This window comes from Betta splendens, chromosome 15, assembly GCF_900634795.4.
Source record: "Betta splendens chromosome 15, fBetSpl5.4, whole genome shotgun sequence".
NCBI lineage: Eukaryota > Metazoa > Chordata > Actinopteri > Anabantiformes > Osphronemidae > Betta > Betta splendens.
In genome coordinates this window covers 5,918,533-5,943,220 of record NC_040895.2, presented here as the reverse complement: position 1 = coordinate 5,943,220, position 24,688 = coordinate 5,918,533, and the positions used below count along the sequence as shown (strand labels likewise).

The 24,688-nt window shown below is 48.1% G+C and overlaps 1 protein-coding gene across 1 annotated transcript; it reads right to left on the bottom strand.

The window, feature by feature from the left end:
• Nucleotides 1-370: 370 nt before the first annotated feature.
• LOC114841815 (kinase non-catalytic C-lobe domain-containing protein 1) lies at nucleotides 371-23,586 on the bottom strand. The gene is given in 35 exon segments (XM_029126965.3): nucleotides 371-684; nucleotides 686-737; nucleotides 1,670-1,827; nucleotides 2,269-2,328; nucleotides 2,695-2,817; nucleotides 3,195-3,376; nucleotides 3,844-3,910; nucleotides 4,022-4,084; nucleotides 4,086-4,214; nucleotides 4,342-4,470; nucleotides 4,565-4,712; nucleotides 4,812-4,922; nucleotides 5,294-5,472; nucleotides 5,562-5,659; nucleotides 5,745-5,838; nucleotides 6,554-6,853; nucleotides 6,855-6,910; nucleotides 7,262-7,533; nucleotides 8,563-8,701; nucleotides 9,044-9,620; nucleotides 9,622-9,706; nucleotides 9,801-9,984; nucleotides 11,150-11,234; nucleotides 11,346-11,423; nucleotides 12,313-12,471; nucleotides 12,548-12,609; nucleotides 12,694-12,765; nucleotides 12,889-13,003; nucleotides 14,208-14,834; nucleotides 15,264-15,403; nucleotides 15,487-15,604; nucleotides 16,236-16,382; nucleotides 17,430-17,488; nucleotides 19,955-20,153; nucleotides 23,097-23,586. Coding segments are annotated over 35 exon segments (5,346 nt in total). The 5' UTR covers nucleotides 23,199-23,586; the 3' UTR covers nucleotides 371-507.
• Nucleotides 23,587-24,688: the final 1,102 nt, after the last annotated feature.

The following is a 24,688-nucleotide window of genomic DNA, read 5'->3' as shown; positions in this document are numbered from 1 at the left end:
AGCAAAGCATGTCATCAGTGCATTGTTCAGCAAATCTTCAGTCAATAAACAAAGGCAGATTAACGGGACACGAGGAGACTGGATGAGGCGTTTGATGGAGCAGTGCTCAACATCAGCATGCGAACGCATTCACAGCCGGGTGCAGTCACTAAATGCAGAGCACAGATGATGCAGCCGTATCTGGAGCACTCCAGGTTCTGTTTCAGTCCAAACATGAGCTCTCGTGTCAGTGATGCCAGTGGAAAACAAAGCTGTGTTCGTCTATTCGGTGACAGTGAGCGTTGGACTGAGCAACAGACCGCGGCAGGATCCAGCTCCTGTTCTTAATGGACTCTGCACCCTCAGACCCAGTTCACGGTTTTCAGCTGGCTGTTACGTAACTACTGGTGAATATGTGACAGCAGGGACGCCCGGCGGGTCGAGGAGTCACGGCCCCGGGCCCCGCGACGCCGCCCGGCCCGGCGGCGGTGCCTTGTTCTGGGCCGCCAGAGGTCGTCTGGGCCGCGGTCACTGGAAGTTGGCCCTCACCCTCCTCAGCGCGTCCTGGATCCGCCGCGCGGGTCGCTCGCCCGTCAGCTGGAAGGCGGCGTCGCCGTCGGCGACCGAGAGGCGGAGGTCGGCGGCGGCGAGGCGGCCGATGCGGCGCCTGAGGTAGGCCTGCAGGTCCCGGTCCGGGCCTGTGGGCGAACGAGGCCTCCTGGAAGGCGTGGACCTGGCTCACCACCTTCGCTATTCTCCTGGAAACAGGAAGCAGTTTTACCTCAACACCCATTTTTTTTTTTTTTTTTTTTTTTTTTTTTTTAGCCTGTGACCTGATTTCGAAAAGAACCCGAGTAACTCGCAGCTGTGGCTCTGCCTCTCGCTGCTGCATCTCCTGACCCCAGCATCTGGCTACACGCAGCAGCCTCGCAGCTTCTGGCTCAGGCCTCTCCTCCAATCAAAGCCCGTCCCACGGGCACCATCTGCTGCTGTCGCACCTCCACCAGCCGGCCGGGTTCACTGCTGCCACCGCACCGCCACTCGTACGTGACCCCGGCATCTGGTCGGCCATATTGGAGAAGGACGCGGGAAAATACACGCCCGGCGCCGGTCCGCGCCCGGGATGCGGACGGAGAGCTCGTTTTTTCGGCAAATGAAATCAGCCGCTGATGTTTTGCGTCGCCACGGAGACAAATCAGGCCAATTTCACTGACACACACACAAACTTTACACTGAAGGGTGTGAAACGCTCCTGCTTTCTCATCACGCCGGGGTTTCAGACCACGCGCTCTGGAAGGAGGAGGGACTTTGCTCCTCATTGATCCGGCGGCTGCTCGTAGCAGATGTGCTGCCACTAATTAGATCATTTCATCCACGCGGTGCCGTGCGCCGCCGTCGGCTCGCGCTGTAATATTACGTGCCTGGAAGCGGTCTATGGAAAAACACTTGAATTATCTCGGCCCCCCCCATCGTATGTAAATCCAGCAATTACACCGATGCCTACGTGATTTTCTGATATCTTGAAGAAACAGGCTATAAATTCTACGCTCCTGATGATCAAAGTCCTGAGGCCTGCACCAATATGAGTCGTGTATATGTTCAAATTAAAGGGTCTGACTGATGGCATGGCTTCATGTGCCTGTGTCTGATGTGCAGTCATATGGTTTCATATAGTTTCTGTTCCCCTCACCTGAGCTTGGTCCACTTGTAGGCCCCTGTGGTGAACGTGAAGGCCCCGATCTCCAGCTGCTGGACGTGCATGGCCAGGATGTGCGCTGACGGCAGCGTGGGCCTCCTCGGCGCCGGTTCTGCCCCCATGAGACACAGATCATCGCTTTTCAGGAACACCTGAGGAGCGAAGGCATTCACCAGCACAGTAAATAAAGTAGCTTTAAATGAAATAGACCAAAAAAAAACTTTCTTATTTCTTTAACCGCGGCTCTGAAAGAGGGCCTTCACACGTGTCGGATTCTTTGAGCCGAGCTTTCGGAGGCGGAGCCAGCTGTGAGCTCTCACAGCGCAGGCCCAGTTGCTCCAAGCTGTTTTTCTATCGATTCGTTTGCCCTGCAGCCCCGCTCCACAATATGTGACCAGCACCACACACACACACACACACACACACACACACACACACACACACACACCCACACACACACACACACACACACACAACACGCACACGCAGCACGCACACACACACACCACACAACACACGCACACACCACACCCACACACACACACACACACACACACACACACACACACACACACACACACACACACACGCACCTGCACGGCTCGCAGCTCCTGCAGGATCTCGCACACCTTGGAAGACAGATGTTTCCAAGCCTGACGGCAAACAGAGGAGATGGAGTTTTATTTAGTAGCTGTAAAATGAAGACTAATTATACCGCGGCTTTAAAGCAACGCCCGAGTCAATGAATACAACCTGCCTTTATGATAAAATATATGTAAATTGCATGGAAATATGTTTTTTTAATTACTTCTTTTCATGGGCCACATTCTTTCTTGCAGCTCTCCCATTTTCCACATCTTATTTGAATGCATTAATGCTAATTTCTCATTTGTCAAACTAATTAAACACCAGCACAGTTCTGTCACAGCTGAAGAAAACATTTAGCCTGAGGGCACTGGACTTATTGCACGCAAGCACACAGACTCTGAGCGGAGTTCGTCTAGAAGACGCGGCCGTACTGGTAGCTGCCTGACAATCCCGTTGTCCAGGCCTCCGAGGACCTGCATGGCGGTGGCGAAGTTCCTGGACTCGTAGCAGTGTTTGCCTATCCACAGGTACTTGGTCAGCAGAGCCACTTGTGCCTGCGGGAGGCGGGGAGAGAGAGAGCATTTGCAACAAGAACAAAATCACACGACTGCTGTGCAATTAAAGCCCTGGAGGCAATGAGTGAGTCTGGGAGGTCTGAGCGAAACAATGACAGCAGTTCAGCTGTTAGAGCAGAGAGCGGCTTGAGTTTTTATGTTAATTTAAACAGCGCACAAACCCTGAATAATGCATCTTATCATATTGTAGTGCCTATGTGAAGAACTAGGAAGTAGCTGAAGGACAAACAATAAAGCTTTCAACCCTTCCTTGTGTTTATAACAAATCCAACCACAGAGCAGAAACAGAACAATACGCCCTCAGTGACCTCTGATGATTAATCAAAGCCCTCACACTCTCACGAGTTGCGTCTCACCTTGATGGAGTCGCAGATGATTATTTCAGTCGAGATCCAGTTAGTGACGCTCTCAGCATATGTGAGCAGCTGCTGGAGGGAGCTGTCTGACGGCGTGCCCTCGCACCCGAGCCCACTGCTGCCCCCTGCTGGTAAGATGTGGCAGGACACGTTCCTGCTTCAGGGAGAACAAGGGGAGGAAACTTGTTACTTTGCTAAAGATGTGACGGTTACATCATGTGAGGTCTAAACTTTTTAAATATTAAAAATTAAATTTCACATTTCTTTTAGAGCATCCTATTGGGGTTTCCATATAAACCCATTGATATAGTCGTATTCCAAACATTATTAACTCATACAAGTGCCTTGACTTTAAGTGACTTTGGTTTTTATTTTAAGCTATATAATTAAACCTGAACAAAGTTAATTTTTACTCTATAATTCTGTTAAACCACAGTAATGTTTGATTGTCTTATTTTCATCAGTCCGTTGGTTTCCTAACATTCCTAAGCCACTTTAACCACATGTGTGAACACATGTAATAAAACACAGTGAATCATATTCAGAGTCACTACTGGAGCCTGTGGCTGGATGGATGTCAGCACTGGTTACTTTACATGTTGATTCTCTGTTTAGGCTACAACAGGACTCACTTGTTTAGGGTTGAGACCTTGTCCCCCGATTCCTCGAACTCTGGAGTTCAGAAAGTGCACTGGATGACATCCCTGGAACATTTCCTGCATAACAAAAGAATCGTGAGCCTTTGCTTTGCATGAACAGAGACATGGCTCCCTCTAGTGGCGTAAAGGAACTACAACAAGACGACTGGCCGGAGAGGCCTGCTCCACCTGCTGCAGGAGGGTGAGCTGCTGGGCGACGTGCTGTGAGCTGGCTTCATGTTGGCTGAAGGGGCCGTCGCTCCTCACTGTGCAGGTCTCCCAGCAGGGAGCCGTAGCAGGGCACAGGCAGCGCCGCAGCTACGGAGAAGGCTTTGTCTTTGTGCACTGACACAGGCGGCTCCACCACTTTGGAGATCCTCCACTGGAATATATAGAGATGCACTTGAAATGGGGGTGAAATGATGCAAGGACACTGGGGACGTGCTTTATAAACATAAACCTTGATTTTACAGCTAAGCTGTGATTCTAAAGGGAATTATGATCGCAACCTTTCTTCCGAGCTCCTCGGGAGATGAATGCAAGCACGCAGATTCGCTCTGTTCCTCGCTCCAAACACAACGCAAAGGGCTGTGGAGCGCGGCGAGAAGTTTGTCCCCGCGCGCGTCTACGGGAATCACCTGCGGACACGACCGGACCAAGCGAACCAGGAAACTGGCGTGAGCGTGTTCAGCAACAGCCGCCGCAACGTGTGGACCCACAGGGGTCACGCACCTCGGTGGTGAGGAAGTTTTCCAACAGCTCCGTCAGCCTGGACTTTGGTGGGAAGTCCACACTCTTACAGTCTGTTATCCAGAAGCAGAGCAGGTCTAAGCTGCGATGGAAGATCTTTTCACTGTCTGCTGACATGTCTGCGCCTTCCCTGGCGTCAGAAAAAAAGAACCACTGCACATTCATAGAGAAACGTTTTAGGCTGTACAAAACACATACATACTGTGGCCTGTATAAATATGATACATACCTGGCGGAAGTGATGAATCTCTCCATTATGAACTGCAGTAACTGCTCGGGGGAGCAGAAGAAGCGGTAGGTGTACAGGAACTGCTGGATGTAGCCTTCAATGGCCGCATTTCTGGAGAAGAACACTGTTGTAAACCTACTGGGACATTTAAAAAGTGTCTCCGGTGGAAACTCAACACAGTATGTTCAGGTACTGTGACTGTAAAGGAAGCCTCAGCAGGCTTCCTAAAGGCATGAGCGGTGAACATGTGACAAAAGAACATGTGACCTTGTGTTGTTGTTTGTTGATGTCGTTTCCAGCAGCAACGGAATCAATGCACTTAAATACTCAGGCAGAAATACGACACAAAGAGTAATAATCATTTCTCTAAATCTGTGAAAATATACATTATTACCAGTTTGGATTGAATAATAAGGATGCGCTTTATTGCTCCATTGGAGGCAGAAGAAGGCGCTTTGTGTCCGACACAGCAGGGACTGTACCTGGCGTAGAGATGAGCCATGAGGCCCAGAGGAGACCCGGCCTGAACAGCGCTCCGGCCTCTGCTGGTGCCAAAGCTTAGAACAGAGGGGTCCTCAGAGGCTCGGAGGTCCCGAGAGCCGCAGACGGCCAAGCGAGGCAACAGCGAGGCCTCCAAACCCCACTGCTCCACGCTCAGAATCTGGAGAACGCACACGTACAGACTGATGAGGCGGGTGTGAGCGACAGCGGAGCCGAAGATGAAGATGAAGAAGAGGTTCGCGTCAGTACCTCCAAGTATCTCCTCACAGAGTCCAAAAAGAGCACTTTGGATCTGAGCTCGTCGAGCTGTGACTTGAGCTTGGACACCATGAGTCTGTTCTCTGAGCCTTTAACAGACAGCACAGATGGTTACACAGGTGGGAGGTCATGCCGTTTCCATGCACGAGAAGAGGTTGTGAATCTTCTCCCAACCTTTATGTTTTCTCTCCTGTTGAATCAGCTTCTGGTAGAAATTTCTCGTTTTCCTCAGGTTCCTTGTTTCAATTATCAGCTGCTGCTGCAGTTCCTGTTAGAGGGAATCGCACAATCACACAACGGCCCTGAAATAACACCGCTGCCGGGTGTTTTCCAGTGTGTACGGGGCAACGCCACAGAACGCAACAGCAGTTTTGAAGTGAAAAAAGCGACAAGCAAGAGCCGCGCGGCTGTGACGTTGTGTTATTATGGTCTGCAGAAGCCTCGCCAAGGAGCAGAGGTGCCATCAAAGCGCGCAAACACAAGGACTGTCCATTATTATCACTCTGCAAATGACACTTACTTCCCCTGCTGAGGGCCAAGTCGGCCGCATTAATATTCTGATCCAGTTTGGGGGGAATAATGTGCCAATTATCTTAAAGTCCTCCACATGTTCCCGTCCTATTTACCCTACAGCCCGACGGGGCCCCACTTCATTACAGAGAGGAAAATAATTCCTGAAATGATTCATAAACTCGACCTGGTGAAGGGCTGGATGACTTTAGGAAATGAAGTCACATTCAATAAGCACTTATGTATAATACAATATATAATACATGCAGAAAATACATAATGAACGAAAAGTGTAGCAGTTTTAATGTAGAGTTTATAACCAAAGCAAAATGGCATCTAGATCTAATATGTGCAAATCTCTGAATGAATACATTGAACAAATTCATGTACATTTTAATGTGTACATCATCATAGAGACAGGTTATTGTTGTTATTGTGAACTGTTTGTTCACACAAGGCTTCAAAGAACCCACCTGGGCTTTCACTTCCAGACATGGAGATCCCGTGTGCTGCCCCAGGTTCACTGAGTACTGCACCACCTCCGGACCGAAGCACTCCTCTCCGTAGAAAGCCAAGGCCCATGCCGGTCCGAGGCCCAGGCCCGGTCCCTCAGCTCTGGTTCCAGGCGAGAGGAGGCGCTCTGACGCCAAGGCGTCGCCGTCCTCCATGTCCTCTGAACAGTCCGGGCTCATCTGCTGAGCCCCGGCGCCCGTCAGTCCTTCCTCTCGTCCCCACGGACACCCGGCTTCAGAGGGGCTTTGATGGCCGCCCCCCCGCTGAGCGATCTCCTCCCTCCACGACCCCTGCGTCTGAACCGTCAGTGCTCACGCCTCGACCCAGAAAAAAAAAAACAAAAAAAAAAAAACGGGATGTCGATGTGGGGAGAGAGAAGGACTGAGTCACATGCAGAGATCCAAGCCTGGTCCTGGAGGTGCAGCGGTCATCGCTTCACAATGCGTCTACTGTTGAACCCATGAGGCAGCTCTGCCTGAATTTTACCTCGTATCCTTAAAGGACAGTATTTATAATCAACAGCACCACACATTCAAACATCTAGCGCTGATGGGAGATGATGAGTCGAAATACTGCCACGCCAACAATAAAATGCACCAGGTAGTAATACAAACACGTTAAAGACATATTAAAACATGAAAAATAGAGAAAAACAACGTCTGTCCTACCGTGGCCGATACAGTGGTCACTACGCTCCGACCGCAACTCCACCTCTTCGGGCGCGGCCTCGTCTCCTCCAGGATCTGACCGAGCCTCGGATCCTTCCCAAGGCTCCTCGGCAGCGGGACTGGACGCGTGGACGTTTCCATTCAGATCCAGGCGGCCGCGCAGGCGGTCGCCCCCCCTCCCTCTGCAGGCTCCGGCCACCAGGGGGGGGGTGGGTGTCGCCCTTTCTGCAGCCTTTGATGGAGGCTGCTCATCAGATGCACAGTATGGGGCACTGGTTAGAAGAGACAGCACACGCCATCAGCACAGGACCGTTACGGCTACACAGCAACAATTAACACCTGAAGGTGAAGTATAATAGATATCTGCTTAAGTATATGAAGAATATACACTTTCATACAGAAAAATAATTTATTGTCAAAATATTTTAAACACTTAAAGATCACATACACATTATTGCATAAAATTGGATTTTGCCTATAGGCAAATTGTTATTATAATAAAAGAAGCATGTGCCAGTTCAGTGACTGCCTCTATTCACACACAGCCATAGAGCAAACACACACTACTGTATCTCTTCTCACCACAGCAGATTAAAGGGTCTCTCCACATTTTGCCCTGAGCACAGAGAGCACGACATTATGAATATAAACATCTGTGAGAGAACTGAGGGGCTCTTCACTCTGTTCCTCTGTAGCTTCCATGTAAATAAAGAAAGACACATAAGGCCTCATCAGCATATTGGCAATAACGCAAAAAGGCATCTGAATGTGCTGTAAAGCTGTCGCCATGGGAACCATTGTAGCCGCGGGCGGACGGAGACGTATGAAGTGCATCCTGAACGCTGCGCATGGGTGGGTTCAAAGCAGGAGGGGTCAGCGTTCGGAGGCGCACGTCTGTCCTTCACAGCCCACGCAAGAATAAACTCAATATCTCAACGCAGGCAGGCAGACGCGGCCGCTTTGTGACCAATAGGACCCGCAGTGGCAGATGAGACGATACCCAGCAGATATTCTGTAACTTTATATAAGTATGTGATGGAACTGCTCCTTTTCGTATGAGTCAACCAAGCTTACGTAAGTGAATTCTGATGTGTGAAAATAAGGCGTCAGAGATGTTCTGTGCTCAAACCACTACAGCCCGTTGACGTCGTCAGGTGCAGGTGATAAAACTCAAATGACATTTTGTTTCCATTAATTCTGATCAAAAACGATTAGATGCATGATGTGTGACTATTAAGTCACAATGACAACAGCTACAGGCCGTGTCATCCAAACACAGCTTCGCTGCCCGACCCACTCACAGTGTGGACGGGCTGTGGTTGACCAGGCAGTGCAACACGCCCAGCAGGTCCTCCTCCCAGTACAGATGGCTGAAGCGCTCCTTCACAACTCTGGCGAATGTGCGGTGATCCAGGTCCTTCAAGGAGAAGATGTACTCCCCTTGAAGAAAGAAGAAGAAAGAAAAGTCTCCACATAAGATGAGATGGACAAAAGAAAAATTCCATTTAAAGAACAGTGACTGAACATTATGGAACATTCGCTGTAGACAAGGAAAGGTTCTTCATGGATCCAGTGAAAACAAACCATGTAAAACAAATGCTCAATTGTAAATGTAATATTTCAACACTGGGAAATTTGATGTAATGACTTCCTACTTCCTTGTCAAGGTACTTCAAAGTTATGGTTTCAGGATGTAACTACATCCAAACGCAACATTTTAAAATTGACACAGCAACATACACTTATATATATAATATTTAAACACTGTCTGAACACACATACCCATGGAAATGTCCTCTTGTTTGTTTTCCAAACACCCACTGAGTGAAAACTCTCCCTTGAGCAAGTCAATCACCTCCTGTAAGGCAGGGAGAACCTTGGAGGAGACACAAACTGGAGACGACCGACTCAGTCTTTGTGTCAGGTTGTGATTTGTTCCGCCTTCGGGAGCTTCAGACACACTGTGCTTTCTGTCACTGAAAGGACTCAACGGTGGGCTACAGTCTCGGGGTTCGTTCAGAGAGTTCATACGAGCACCTCCTGTGCTCTGTCCGGCTGTGATCAGTTCCTGCAGAGGCTGCGGAATCAGGGAGACGTTAATGTCCAACCCAGGAAGAAAGTCGGGAGCCCGGACCTGCACCGGCACCAAAGAAAGGCGCCCTGTTGAAGGATTCTGGCGAAAAAGGTAATTGTTGAAAACGCTGCAGCCATTGAGGTTAAAAGACAACGGCTGTGAAAGAGACACCTCCAGATGGGACACATCAGGAAAAGTAGAAGCAGAGCTGGAAACTGTGGCTACAACTGTCTGATGGACGGGCGACTTCTGTGCATGGAGATGGAGATCAGGGTCAGGCTGCGGATGGGTAGGTCTGTTTGGAGGCTGGCGTGTAATGGAGATCCAGCCCTTCCTTGTGGTCACAGCTTTTAAGGAATTCATCCAGGGTCCTATAAAACCAGAACAGCCCTCATTAACGCTCTCATTTGAAGGACATGTAGAGTTGCTTTGCAGCGATCCACCTCTCTCCCTGGAACATCGTACCCGTCGATGACGGCTCCGATGTTGTGGCTCTCTCCTGCTTCACTGGTCAGGACGATGGGGCTGAAGTGTGTGGAGGTGGACGTGAAGGCATCGGGGAGCTGGGCGTCCCTGCTGACTGGGTAGCTGTGGGGAACAGGGCCAGGCACAGGAGCCAGTCGGCTCTCAGTGGCCATGGGCACAAAGCCTACGCCCAGTTACAACAAGGCCAGTTACAATATCGGGGATATTGTCTCATGCACTGCACCAAGTGTGTCAAATATTAAGAAGACCTGCTTCTTCGACATCATCTAGATTAAAGCCACGATCGTCTTCTAAAACCTGCATTAGTAGGACGATAACTCACTGGCAGGATCTTCCCAATAGATGACATACTTACTGTAGAATACAGTGGACATTTGAAGGAAAACTGACTTCAAAGACGTGACAAATGAAAGGAAACAACATAAAATGACTCATGACTCATCTGCCTGAAACGATTCTTTCCCCTAACAAAACATATTTATGATTTTTAAGTATTATATATGAAAAGTAGGATTTCAAATGATTGTTTTTTTTTTAATGAACATAACGCAAATATGCTCAAACAAATATAATATGTGTAAAAAAAATCAAGTAACCTTTACTTCTAAATCTATGAAACAGGTTGAGCATTAGTTGGCACAGGTTATGCAATTAAATTACATTACGTTAATAGCCTTTTAGACATAAAGCTTGTGTTTTGTTCAAATACCTGATGTACAGGTAATGAGGAATTTCATAATAACTAACTATTTCATCAGTTTATAATTATGCGATAACTGAAAAAACTTTATTTTCTAATGGAGCAAATTAGGTTTGAAGTGACAACCCTTTACTTACCAGACTAAGCTTTACCAACTGAACCACTTTATCAATCAAGGAGGTGGTACTTTATTGGATAAGCAGTAGGAATACAGTATAAACTGTATAACCAATATATAAGCAATCAACCTTACATATTATAACTTATATTTATCATTTGAAATATTATATTATATTCACATTACATTAGCTAGCATTAGCCCTCTGGTGGCTCAGTTTGTATAGTGCCAGAAACCAGGAGGTTGTAGGTTCAAACCTCATTGATCCCACCAGATCTGTAAGTGAGAAACTTCACACAAGCTCCGGAGGCGTAACTCTAATCTAACTGATCAACTTTAAATTAAATGTCACCTCTTACCTAGTATTTATGTGATTAAATTACCAAAGTCCAAATTTTAGGCATGATTATATTTTGAGTGTAAGTCTCCTTTTGGTTAGATTTGCCTTTAATTTGCCATTCGTCAGTATCTTGCATGAGGGGCGTCTGTAGTAAAGTGAAGCTCTCCTACCACTGTTTACTGGAGGCTTTTCACATAAACTTGGAGGAGTTTCAACTGCTCTCAAATCTTCCGCATCGCTACATTTCGAGGCTGGCTGAGGGAAAACAGGATGGATTCAGTACAGTGGCATCAAACAGGCACAGACCAGACAGAAACAAGCGACTGGGACGATCATATGTAATCGTGTGTGCGGTGAAACCTTTACCGGGTGAACTCTGCCGATGAGGTCGTTCCAGACCGTCTCAGCACTGGTCCCTTGGTGTGATAAGTAATCACGGCAGCTCTGGAGCAAAAACCCACATGACAAAGTGTGTTAGCGCTTCACACCGAGACAAACGCCAGGAATGTCACAACTCATCTGACCCTGAAACCAAAAAGCTTGAATAAAACTAAGACGTTCTGTATTTGGAAAAGATTCCTTCAAAATGACTGACAGCATAAGAAGCAAAACTAAGACTTTTCTGACCAAATGACGAAGCACTTCCTCAAACTGTACTTTTCACGTCTACAAGTCTACGTTCACATAATATGTAGAATTGAATGGTATTTTATTTGTAGGCCTTATATAAATGCCCTTCAAAGCATTTAACAGAATCAAAGGCAGAATAAGAAAATAAAACAAGCCAGTGACAACTAAGTCATTGTGATTCCCAGTCATGTCACCACAAAAACCCCTAATAATCATTACTCATAAATAAAAATGAACCACATCAGGTTTACATCAAAAAATCTGCTAAAACAGTGTTTCTTAAAACTTTTGCATTCATCCATTTCTCAATTCCAATGAATACTGTCTGAGAACATTCCACTGAGCTTCCCTAAAGGAATGTTATTATATACAGTACATACATGACTGTGTAATCTACTGTTATGAGGGAGAGCAGAGACTAGGATAGACAGAGAGGAGCAACGCACACAGCTCAGTGGGCACTGTCTACTGGGAAAAGTGATGGGTTGGCTGAAGTCACGTAAACATCAATTTTAGCCGACTGCAGTAGGGAACTGCAAATTGCAGGGAATCTGTGTCTGGTAAAACACGAGTGTGTGGAGTGTGTAATAATGAAATCCATGTTTGAGGAATGAGCAGAGAACAGGTCACAGAGCAGGACAGAACTCAATAAACTGTGTCCAAATGGAAGGAACAATCCAAGACGCTACAGCAGCAGCAATACCTTCTTGGCCGCGACAATTGTGGGTCTCTCAATAGGCGTCCTCTTCGCCATTTCCAGGAGGAGCCTCTTCAGCTTGCGAGGCATGGCCAGCTTTTGATTTGGTGATAAACCAAACTTGGCTGCAGCCCAGAGAATAGCAGCGACTCCATAAACGCAGACCTGAGTCGGTACAGAGGCGAGTGAATGAGGGCTACGCGCTACAAACCAAGCAGATTATCAATAAACACACACAGACCTTCTCAGTGACAATTCTGTGTTCTTGATACTCGGGTGCGAGAAAAAAATCCTCTCGGGATCCTGCAAGGATTGGTGAAAAACAGTCATTAAAGTCACCAATGAGTGCATGCTCAATAACGTACTTCCACGTTAGAGTAAACCTACCCAAGCGTTTAGGTTTCAGGAAGATCACTTCTCCCTCACAGCCCACGTACACCGTGTCCAGGCATAAATAGGCTGAAACGAGAACAAAGCAGGGAGAACAGTGACCAGAAAAAAACAACAACCCTGTGCATGTGGCATCATCAGTGTAATAGCTGGTTCTTGGAGAAAATAAATAATGAAGATGGGCAAAATCACCTGGAAAGTCAATGTAAGTCTGCAGCGAGGACAAGCAGGTATAACACAGAGCCCACAGCTCGTTAATCATCAGCCTCCGCCCACACCGAGCCAGTAAGTCTCTGAGAGAGATCCACTGGATGGGAAACAAAGAACAAACGCGCGTTTGGAAAGACGTCAGGCTTCAGACATCCCAGAAGGCCTAATTAACTCAAACTGAAGTAATCCCTCACTTGACATCCCCTAAATCTATATTTGAATGTTTCAACCCTCGGCAACGATTTGTCTCCATGCGTCACGTTGGCCCATTTGGCTTGTGATTACTCAGTCGCTCAGAGAGCGAGCGCTTCCCCCTGAAACTGTTACGTAACCCAGCGAGTCCCTTCGCTCTCGTAGAACAACCGTCACTGAGCCTCTTCGGGCCGCACACGGCCTCCTCTACCCGGTGCTTTCAGGAAAATGCCGTGTGCACATCCAGCGCGACACATGTTCTACACTGGGTGTATTTAACAATTCATTTTAGTGGCGTCTTGAAGATTGTAACCATGACAGTGTCCATTTATAGGAGAGAATATAAAAATTATGGTCAAGTTATTAATGTAATAATAAGATGTAAAGGTTTTACATAATTAGAATGTTCATTAGATATATAGACATAAAATAACTTGTCACGTGTGCTGGACATCCATCCATCCATCCATCCATCCATCCATCCATCCATCCATCCATCCATCCATCCATCCATCCATCTATCTATCTATCTATCTATCTATCTATCTATCTATCTATCTATCTATCTATCTATCTATCTATCTATCTATCTATCTATCTATCTATCTATCTATCTATCTATCTATCTATCTATCTATCTATCTATCTATCTATCTATCTATCTATCTATCTATCTATCTATCTATCTATCCATCCATCCATCCATCCATCCATCCATCCATCCATCCATCCATCCATCCATCCATCCATCAAATTCTGCACTGTGAGTTTGCTTTGCTTCACTTTACTTTGCTTACAGATGAGAAACACTGTCCTTGGCTAACAAAACTGTTATATCATACAGTTCTGCGTGTATCCGTGCAGTTCAGTGTATTAGCTTTACACAAACTACTGCACAGCATTGGTGGTGAAATACTAGAAAGATGTTCCTACCACAAACCAAATCTGAGGCACAATGTTTTCATTTCTAAACTGACTCCATACTTCATGAGCCTTTTTACATTTCAATCTTCCCTTTTCACATGTATTCTTACTGGCAAAAGCCAACTCTCCAGTGGACAGTGATGTAACACAGACGTTGATGTGAGGACTGTCTGGCACCAGCTCACCTCATCCTGAGATTCCTCATTCAGGCACAGCATGCTTTTGGTCATGTGGTTATTAGGAATGTAGAGGCTGTGATTCAGTGGGCTCTGGTCCTCGGACGAGTCCTGCTTTGCTTCCAGGTCCTGACAGGATGCACAGGAAGATACTAAATCCTGAACGCAGTGCTCCGACCCGTTTTCAGCGCCCAGTTCGATGTTTGCTTCTTCGCTGCATGAAGTTTCTGCCGGATCATACTCGACTTGCGTCGCCTGGTTTTCCGCACTCGCGCTCCCGTAGCCCTCGGAGCTGCTGCGCGGGTACGAGTCGCAGGACCACCCGCGATCGAGCCTCTGAAACCTGTCGCTCCACGCGCCGCTGTGTTCGTCCGCTCCGATCTCGGTGAGGTCGCTCACAGGCACGCTGATGTCTCCGTGCGTCGGGGGGGGGATGGAGGGCGGGTTGTTGGAGTCCGGGACCGAGCAGGAGCGGTTCAGGGCGCCCCTGACCCTGTTGAGCCTCTGCTGAGTCCTCCGCCTCACTGGGGAGCTGCCGTGAGAGGTGAAGTCCATCTCATCTGCCAGGATCATGCCGTCTCCCCCACCGCCGACCAAATCCTCAGCCCAGAGGGAGGAATCCCAGGCCCCGCATAACTGCAGGCGAAATCATGTGTACAGTCTTTTGTATCAGCGACAGCAAATGCAAAAATAATGATTATAATTATATTAATAACCACAAAGCCCAGCTGGCCGTTGTGGCGCAACCAACAATTCTCTGAGCCTGGTCATAAACCAGAATGACTGAAAGTAACATCAGTATGTGCCAAAATGTGAACAACCGCTGAAGTTCTGGATGGAAAATGGGAACCTTCCCTTTAGCAAAACGGGCCCTTGGCTGGAATAGAACTATCCCGCAGTAATATGTCTTGGGTGTAAGAGAATCCAGGAAGTTGCTATAGAGTTTCAGTTAGGGCCATAAGAGCTGCTTTGCTGTTCTCGGTCAATAGGCAGCACAGCTCACTGGTCTGTGTGCTGTACATCCTGGGTTCTAGTCTCAGCATCCGTTCCCTCACGGTCCCTCACCTGCTGTCTGGAAAGGCCATTAGCCCTGACCGGACTGTCGCCGCGCACGCGGTTGCTGCCGTCGTCCGAGCTCAGTCTCTTCGCCGGGCGTCTGGGCTTGGGATGCTGCCACCTGGCCTCCCAGGAGCAGGCCTGTCCATCTGCGTGCACATACAAAGGCAGCAGTTGGCGCTGGGAGGAGTCACAGCGGAGGCGTTTCCACGGAGACAGTCGATGAAATCACCTTGAGCGTTCGAAACCGACTCGATGGAAAGCACCCGGCGGCCGACGGACGACAGTTTGCGGCACACGGCGGTGGAGGAGGTATTAGACAGACGCGCTGCGGCCAGAGACAAGATGTCCTGCAGAGTCAACCAAGACATGAGGGACATTTACCACAAGGACATGAACCAATGGGAACACGAGGCAGTGTCTGGTTTTATCTGTAGCTTTTCCCTTCACCCACTTGCCTCCGCGTGTTTTATGGATGGCTTCTTGCTTGGCATCTAAATCTGGTTGTCGCTGTTAGCTGTTAACGCTAACGTACAGTATGTGACATATAGCTGCTTTTTTGTTATTCATCATGTGAAATGCTGGATCTGCGACGTAGGAGTTACTCACAGCAGGAGGGAACCGTGCGCAGGAGCTGATTTTTGTCACTTTGATTCATCACTGTCTCTCTCTGTACGCTTCCACAGTATATGTGTGCTAGCTTCATAATTGGGCCTTTGACAAATTCCTTTTTCCTTGTGAAACTTAAAGTAACACACTAAACAAGTATCTTTATGCAGATTTACAGGCTGCTGATAAAGAATTCCAAAACTAGTGTGAGTGTGAGGCGAGGTCCATAGTGGACAAAGCACCAGTCCATCAAAGGTCCACATGACTGTAGATGGACATTTAGATGTACAGTCACTCCCAACCAAACCTGAGCCTATAGATAGTCCGACCATGTCATTTAAAAACGATTGAGGGTCAAAGCTGGCTTTGTACCTGCAGCAGCGGCCTGTTCTCAGGATTCTCCTCCTGCATCTGCTCCAGCAGCTTCTGCATCTCCTCTCCCAGCTCAGCCTCCAGCTCCGGCTCGATGACAAAGGTCAGCGCGGCGGAAAGCGTCGAACCCAGGGAATAAACGTGGCCCTGAAAAACGGGGACAGATGAGAATAAAGGTTGAGCTGTGAGTTAATTCGAGTTAATAGCGGAGATCTAGATCTACGAGTGGCTGAAGAGAAACACTGAAGCAACTCCACAGGATGCTCTCAGTCCTGTGACGTATTGTACACATTTAAGACACAGCTTTGGTTTTGATCTACTTCACTGACGGCCGATGAAGGAGGCTGCAGCCGACTGAAACGGGTGCGTTTGACTTCACATCCCAAACATAATGATCACTTCCTCCATCTGAAGTGGACTGTGCCTATACTTATGTGGTCAGCACATGTGCAGCCCAGTGTGGCTCACAAAAATAGAAGAGAAAACACTCAGCCGGCCTCCGGTCCTGTTTGTCTTACGCTCCGACTGTGGTCGTGCGTAATGTCTCTGGAGAAAAACACAAGGGGTGGAGGAATTTAGAAGTTCTGCTGCACATTGAATGTAAATACACTAAAGTGACTCAAAAGGATCTTTCCTTTCTGATCTGTGTGCTTGCAATGGAGAAATATGTCCACTTGATCCTGTTTCCTCTTGTAGGTAAAAACAAAAGGTGTTTATTAATCAGCTGTGCCACATCCTGAACTCCCCATGCAGTCATCCATTCATCATTCTAAGTGCTTTTCCTCTTAAGGGTCGCAGGCATATTGAGTTAACTTAATTAAAACAAATAAGCCCACAATGACCATCTCGTTAAGGCAACTGCTCTCCCATTAAGCCATGATGTGTGTAATAAGTCACTGTCAAATTCTTATATGTTAAGTTATATAAGTTATTCCTTTGTCAAGAATAAAATGAATATAATATGTGCCCTAGATTGAAGTGTGAGATCTAGATCTTGATGACTAGACTGTGTTTCTTCTGGCTTTTCCTTTGCTTCACACAGTCAGACGGAGGCGGCAGAGGGAGAGAGGACGTTTAGGTGATGAAACAGAACGAGCAGCACTGGCCCCGTCCTCCTCCTGTGTCTGTGTACCGTAGCGGACCGAGGGGACGTCATGCAGCGGGGACCAGATTAGAATCCATAAACCGCCTCACCTCGAACGTGCTGCCTGTGTTGTCAAACTCGGGGGGTACGAAGGAGCCTTCAGGATCGTCTGTGGATCAAAAACATCCCAATGAGCCGCTCCGTTGGGCCCGTGTGAGAAACCATACATCACAGTGTCATCGGTGCAAAGAGAGCGCGCACACACAGGCACGCACGCACACACACACACAAACTGTACACACGGACTTAGGGCACGAGAGGCAGAGGTACAGAATGAAGAGACAGGAAGGAAAGTGGGTCATGACACATCTGGGTTTGTCTCCTAGACTTAAGAGATCGGCTCCCAGGTGCGTTCAGGCTCATCTCCATTATTCTTCTCCCTCCTTTCCTGTCTCCTCCGACTTACTCTCCACTCTACGTTGGCCTTTTTATGTCTTATAACCTGTTTGTCTCTACTTTAAACTCCTTTCCTTGGCACTGCTCCCTTCTTTTTCTTCTTTTCGTTCCTCCTGCACTCCTTTTCTCCACACTCCTTTTCCTCCTTTTTCCATCTGCTCTGTCCTTTCTCTTAGTATTATTGACTACTTCTATTTTTCATCTCTCACCATTCCTCCTCTCCTTTTGCTTTACTTTCCTGTTACTCTCTGTCTTCCTTACTCCCACTTCTATGTCTTTTTCTTTCACCTTTCATCTTTTTCATCTTCTGTCCTTTTCTTGTTTCCTTCTATCATTACCTTCATACCCTTTTGTATCTCCTATACTCTTTTCATGTCATGAAGGTTAACCTCCTCTCTCTCTCGCTCTCTCTCTCTCTTTCTCTCCTTCCTTCGTTCATATCTAATCTCTTTCCATCCAATCCCTTTAATCACCTCCCGTTTTACTTCCTTCCCATCCTCCCTCCCATCTCTTCATTTGCTCCCCTTCCTCTCCTATTTCCTTTGCTCATATCCCTTCTCGTCTCCTGCCAGAAAATGTTGACAAGCGAAGACAAAGACGGAACGACACGTGTAGAGAAAAAAACAGACGAGACATTAAAAGTCCTTGAGGTCGGGAAGAAATGTCACCCAGTGAATAAAAGGAAAGACATTGGTTGTCAGTGACGCAGTTGCCTCCGGGGCGACGGTGAGAGCTTGGTGAGTCACATGTGCCTACAGCGGTTTAGCACAACAGGTAGCATTAGCAGAGCCGTATCAAGCATTCAACATGCTCCATCTCCAAATGAGGCCGACTGTATTTCCCAGCGAGCGCAGCAGGTCTCGTTTTATCATAAATGGAACAGCTTGCGGTGCTAAACCTTGTGGGAATTTTAGCAGGTTTTCTTAGTCATCGTTGCATAAAAACCATTAGAGGACATTTTGTTGCTCGGGCTGGTGATGGCAACGCCGCCGCTTCGCCCACAGCCCCGCACAACGGCCTTCCTGTTATTACAGCAGCAATTAATTATCCCAAATGAAACCTATTGACGAGCGGTGGTGGCGGCAGCTGTTCTCACAGAGATCCATCACCGCGGCCCTCAAGGTCGCCGCAATAATGGGGGCGCGCGTTGGCGTGGGAGCGGCCGGCGAGCCGCGCGTCAGCTTAAAAACCTATCGCACAAAAGAGTTGAGTTGAATTAAATCAATGGGAAACCGAAAGCGGAGCATGGAGTGGTGTAATTAAAAGTAAAGGAGATGCTGCGTTCAGCATTAGCAGCTGCTGGGCCGGACACAATCCAGCAAAGGATGAAAACAAATGAGGCTGAAGAGGATCGTTTCATAGCAGCTCCGCTACGGACGGAACAGTGTGGAGGTGAAGAACGAACGCGGCCCTTTAAAAAGACATCATGCTCTGCGGTTGTGTTTGTGAGTTGATGCTCTGAGCGTGTGCGTGCGAGAGAGAGAGAAGCGCGCCGCCGGTCGACTACCGATTGGCTGCACAAGCTGTTGCCACAACGACGACCCCTCCGGCTACGCTTGATTCCAATCGATGCTCATCAAGTTTTTTAGCGCTTGGCACCAGCGCATGGAACCAGTGCACGGGTATTCACGTATGGGGGGAGAGAGAGATAAGACCAAAGAGTGAAGGAGAGGAGAACGAGAGCGAGAATGAGAACAAGAGAGAGAGAGAGAGAGAGAAAGAGAGAGAGAGAGAGAGAGAGAGAGAGAGAGAGAGAGGGAGAGAGAGAAAGACGAGGATTACAAAGTAAAGAGGAAAAAAGAATAACTCCTTAATGAATAATTCCAGTTTGCTTTGGTAGTGTGAGGGGGAAATATGTCTGCCTCTAATGTGAGCAGACCTGCAGAACTTTTTGAAGCGTTGCAGGTCCAGTGAAACACCTCATAGGCATTTTTAAAAGCAGAAATTAGCAAATTAAAACTGATAGAGGTTAGTGTAGCAAATCACAGACAAGCACCTCTTGGAGTCAAACGTAGCACTTCACAACCTGTTACTAAGTGGAAGCCTCACAGTTAAAACTGTGCAGTGTGTGGTCATTTATTCATATTACAAAACAGACAACAATGTATAAAATATAATGCAGACAACCATAAATATAAAAACATGCTTTAAACCGAAGGATACGATGCTGTAAACTCACCACTGAGCTGCTCCATGAAGCAAATGTTCCCATGGGCGTTGAAGGCCAGAGTGTCTGGTGTGATGCACAGGGTGTGGAAGAGGTGGGAGGGCCTGATGCTCTGCAGGGCCACGGCGCACTCTGCACACACCGCCCACACCTCCTCCTCAGACAGACAGCTGTCCCGCAGGGAGAGGATGTCGGCCAGAGACACGTTCTCCTGTGGACACGCACGCACGCACACACAGACGCACACACACATGCATGCATGCACACACACACACACACACACACACACAGACGCACACATGCACACACACACACACACACACACGCACACACACAGACGCACACACACACACACGCACACACAGACGCACACACACACACATTGTGTAATATAATTAGATTCATCTTAAAAGGGAGGCAGGCTACTCCAGGTTCAGCGCAGCACTTGTTAAAAGCTGATGTTAATGAGGAGCCCTCTTTGAAGTTGACTAATTACCTACCTTGGAAATAATCCAGCCATTTGTCAAAATTTCTCCAGCGTTAGCGAGCGAGCTGGGGCTAGCAGAGAACAGAAGGCGGCTTGATGCGACAGTTGGGCTAATTAAGTTGGAGCTTAGTGAGGTTTTCCCAGTTAACATTTAAATCGCCGTGAAGCTACGCTGGCTGAATGCAGATGGAGCAGACTTTGCTGTGCAGCGATAGGTGAGCGGTGCATTCACGCTTTCCCATGTTTTCTGTGAGCATCCAAACGCACCGTCACCTGGTGTACAGGAAGCTACAAAGTTTGTCACTAGGGCTATGACCATGTCACTTGGTGCCGGGTTCGTGGCAGATGCCTGTTCTACTGCAACATGAATCCAGCCGCTTTCAGTTTGAGTTTTTAAGAGCAGGTTTTAACTTCACAAAAACAACAGGACACGTTGTCGATCCATGGGATCGTTTCAAATCAAGCAGGCTTACACCCACTGCTGTCCTTGAATGCCTCATAGAGCAGAGTATTAAAGCTATCGTCATGCCGTCAGATTTCTATATCACAGAAGTCATCAGTCAACTTGTATAATAGGTTTTAGGTCAAGGACTGAATCTATTTTTGAACCATGACCTAAAACACACTGAAAATGATTTATGGGTATGTTTTTCAATTCAGAAAGGGCATCTGGTGTAAAAACTTGCCCAATCTCATGCGAATCATGTGCTGCGGCGTCTCCGGACAGGATAAGCTGAAAGGAGTTACCTTTTACATGTACGTGTTTTAATTGGGAACCAACCTCATAAGCTTCCATTTTCTCAAGTATTCTGAATTGTTGATTTCAACTCATTAACTGGTTACCATGAAACTTGACCACACAGATCAGTGAGGTCTACGCAGCAGTAAATACAGCAGTTGTCTTAAAAGCTAAACGTCTTGCTCCATATTGAAGGTTTGCACATGTAAATGTGCTGCTCTGATTCTGGGTCATACAGTATGAAGGGGGATGCACACCTGCAGCAGCAGCACTGGGCTTTCCCACAGTTACCAGTTAACCATGTAAATGAAGGGAGGTCCCGTCTACTGAGACAAAAACTGTTTAATGAGGAATAACATGGTGTCAGTGATATACAGGAGACACATTACTGTACATCCTATTGCAGTTGGTCATAATCTAGGAATAAAGTCTAAACATGCTGAAGCAAACAAGCCTCGTTGTTGTTCCTTAAGGATTTGAAGGTGCCACAACGCGACAGCAGAAAGTTCAGCAGCAACAGCATCTGGTGCACGATGCCCAGCAACGTGAAACCATGCTACACACACACGGACACACTGCATCGTCTGTGGCCCATTATCAGCCTCCACGCTGCCACGCGCGCTGATGTCAGAGATACCGTGCAGCTGCTGATCAGTGCAGGATGTACAGTGTCCAGCGACACAAAGGCTGCCCTCAGCGCCGGCACAGCGCCGGAAGTGTGAAGTGTGGGGCCGTCACAAAGAGGCAGTTGTCGAGCTGGAACCGCAATTACCACGAGTGCAGCCTGTTTTCCACCCTATGACATAATCTACTACAGACTGTGTCTCACGGAGGATCTCTGAGGATCTCTACTGATCTCTGCATTACCCCTGACAGGCCGCAGGTGTCCGTCTGTGTGATCCATTGGGGATGATCCCAGCGGATCGGGATCAGAGCACAGTGACGGGATCTAGCGTTGAGAGCACGATAACAGGGCGAAGGGGAGCCACACCAAGCAGCAGCGGCGGCAGCAGCCCCATAAATAGATGGTTTCCCCCTGAGAACAGTGCAGGGGAATGCCCCCCCCCCCCACACACACACAAGTTAAATCTGCTGTCCTACATAAGTTTGCCTCTGAGCTCCTCGGTTCTGATTAAACCGGTGGTGGAGGTGTTGTTACTGCACCACAGAACAGAGACGCTCAGATGAGATTTGAGCTAGGTTTCATGGAATTAAAAGTTACATATGATGTTCTCTGTTCATTTGCGTGGGTGGATTTTAGGGAAGGACTGCTCATTATGAGAAGCAGCTGAAAGATATTTCTTTAAGACTCAGAGGAGAGAATTGCGATATCTCACCCTGTATTTAGCACACGGAGAAGCTGATCTTGTTTTTTAGAATGAAGCGTGGGGGTGGAGGTGCAGATGATGAGGGGGCGCTCTGCTGATTTACTCCTTTGTGTCATCGGCTACACTTCCTCTGACTCCGTGATGCTCACTGGAGCCCTCAGAATCAGAAGAATTGGCCTCCACAATGGTCCGAACTCATGAGCTGAGCTTCAAAACTGCTACCAAAGCAATTAGTGGCTAAACGTCTGAGACACAGACGCACCACGGAATGAGAGGAGTCGGAACTTTGACCAAGGTGCAAAACCTACAGTAAAGTCTAAGTGCTTCTCCAACTTTAAACACACTGGGACATCATGGCTCCTTTTTTGTATTAAAACCACTTAAGCAAACTAACATCAAGGTGATTTGTGTAATCAAGATCGCTGGAGATGCGGCCACAGGCCGTTTGGTCTCATTTCATCTATGTCATGAGACATTCGTCAGCTTCGTCCTGAAGCTTTTGAGCTTTTACGTAGAATTTGCATGGAAATAGAAAACGTCTAGATTGACACATTGATATAGGTGAGACATTCATTATGTGGGTAAAATCGACAGTCTCACCTCATCCTCCAGCAGTGGCGGCAGATGTTCCAGATCACAATATCCGTCCGTCTCCTCGATTTTCCCAAAGTACGTGAACGCTGCATCAGCCGAACTCTCCATTGCCGCAACTTTGGCTCATTCCACTACGACAGCGGATTGTAGCCGCGACGGCGACGCGGAGGACATGCCTCGGCTCCACGGGCACGCCGATCACAACCGCGCGGGTCGTCTACGTGCGGCGGTCCGGCAAACGACACGCTGCGTGGGGCTCCGCGGAAACACGACACCGGGGGAAGCGCGGCGCTATGCGCAAGAATCGCGCGTCCGCCGCATGCGGAGGGGGGAAGGTAGGCGGCGCTGGAGGATGCTGGCCGGCGCTGGAAGCTGTCATGACTACTACACCTCCACACGAACGGCCGCGAGCTGCCGTTTCCCCGCGTCCCCCCCCCCCCTGGAGGAGCCGGTGTTGGCAGAGAGCACGGCGCTGCTGGCGGCGCGCGGCGATCGGCTCGACGCCTCCGTTCGCGGCGCAGTTTGAGTGACTCACAGTCCACACTTGGGTGTATTATCGCTTCTGTTTATTAGTGGGTCCTCGCTTTGGTGTTAAACCTCCAGTAATATGTGCTGGGAGTTGTGTAAGACCCCCACACAGATCCAGGGTCTGTTGTTTAACCTACATAACGGGGTCCTCGAAAATGCGTTCCTACTGTAATTGTGCGTTTGTACCAAAAATAGGCCAGTGAAGCCAAGATCCATGCTGCCAGTGAAGGACCTGGAAGGCCTCAGGATGAATATTAGTGGATGTCCGTAGACTAGGTCACAGTCACCAAGCAGCAGCAGGACGTTTACTTTGCTTAGTTACAAATCCAGCGGTCAGTCCTTTGCAGGATGTGTTCAATTGTCTGGAAAGATGCTTAGTTGTAAAATAAGGATCTTAAAGACATATGAATAAGCCTAGAAACTCAATCAATTAATCAATCAATCAATAGTCTGACATGTATGTGGAACCCCTGCGGAGACCCTCCGTATCCATTTCTCGCCCTCCACGGCAGCGCTCTTCATTTGACAGACCCGGCCACACACGTGCCCACTTTTTCTAGATCAATATACTCGTACACACTCGCTCATCTTAATTGCACACTCCATTTGAATATCATCCCGTGCCGCGTCCTGGCCGGTGATGGAACGCCTGCTCGGGAGCCAGCTGCGCCTGCAGCGGCAGGGAATGAGATCGCTGTTATGGCGGCGGTGCCCCGGGGCTGCAGGGCGCTGCAGAGAGGCTTCCCTGGACCGGGCGCTGGGGAACCACAGTCAGATTTGTTGACTGCTCAGCGCTCTGGCATGTTGAGGTAATAGAGGAAAATGCATTTGCTTCAGCAGCCAGGCAATTAATGCGACCATAAATATTCTGACATATCCCCTCAGTGACTTATTACTTGAGAACAAGGCAGTCTGTTTGATCCTTGTTGGCACTGCACAGTAGCCAAGTGAGAGATACATTCAGAAGGCATTTCATCTTCAAAAGGATTAGCTTCTAATGTGGAAATACTGCACAGCTCTTTGCCTCTGGGAACAACTGAATCATTTACAGTAAGGCAGCGCTTGGCAGG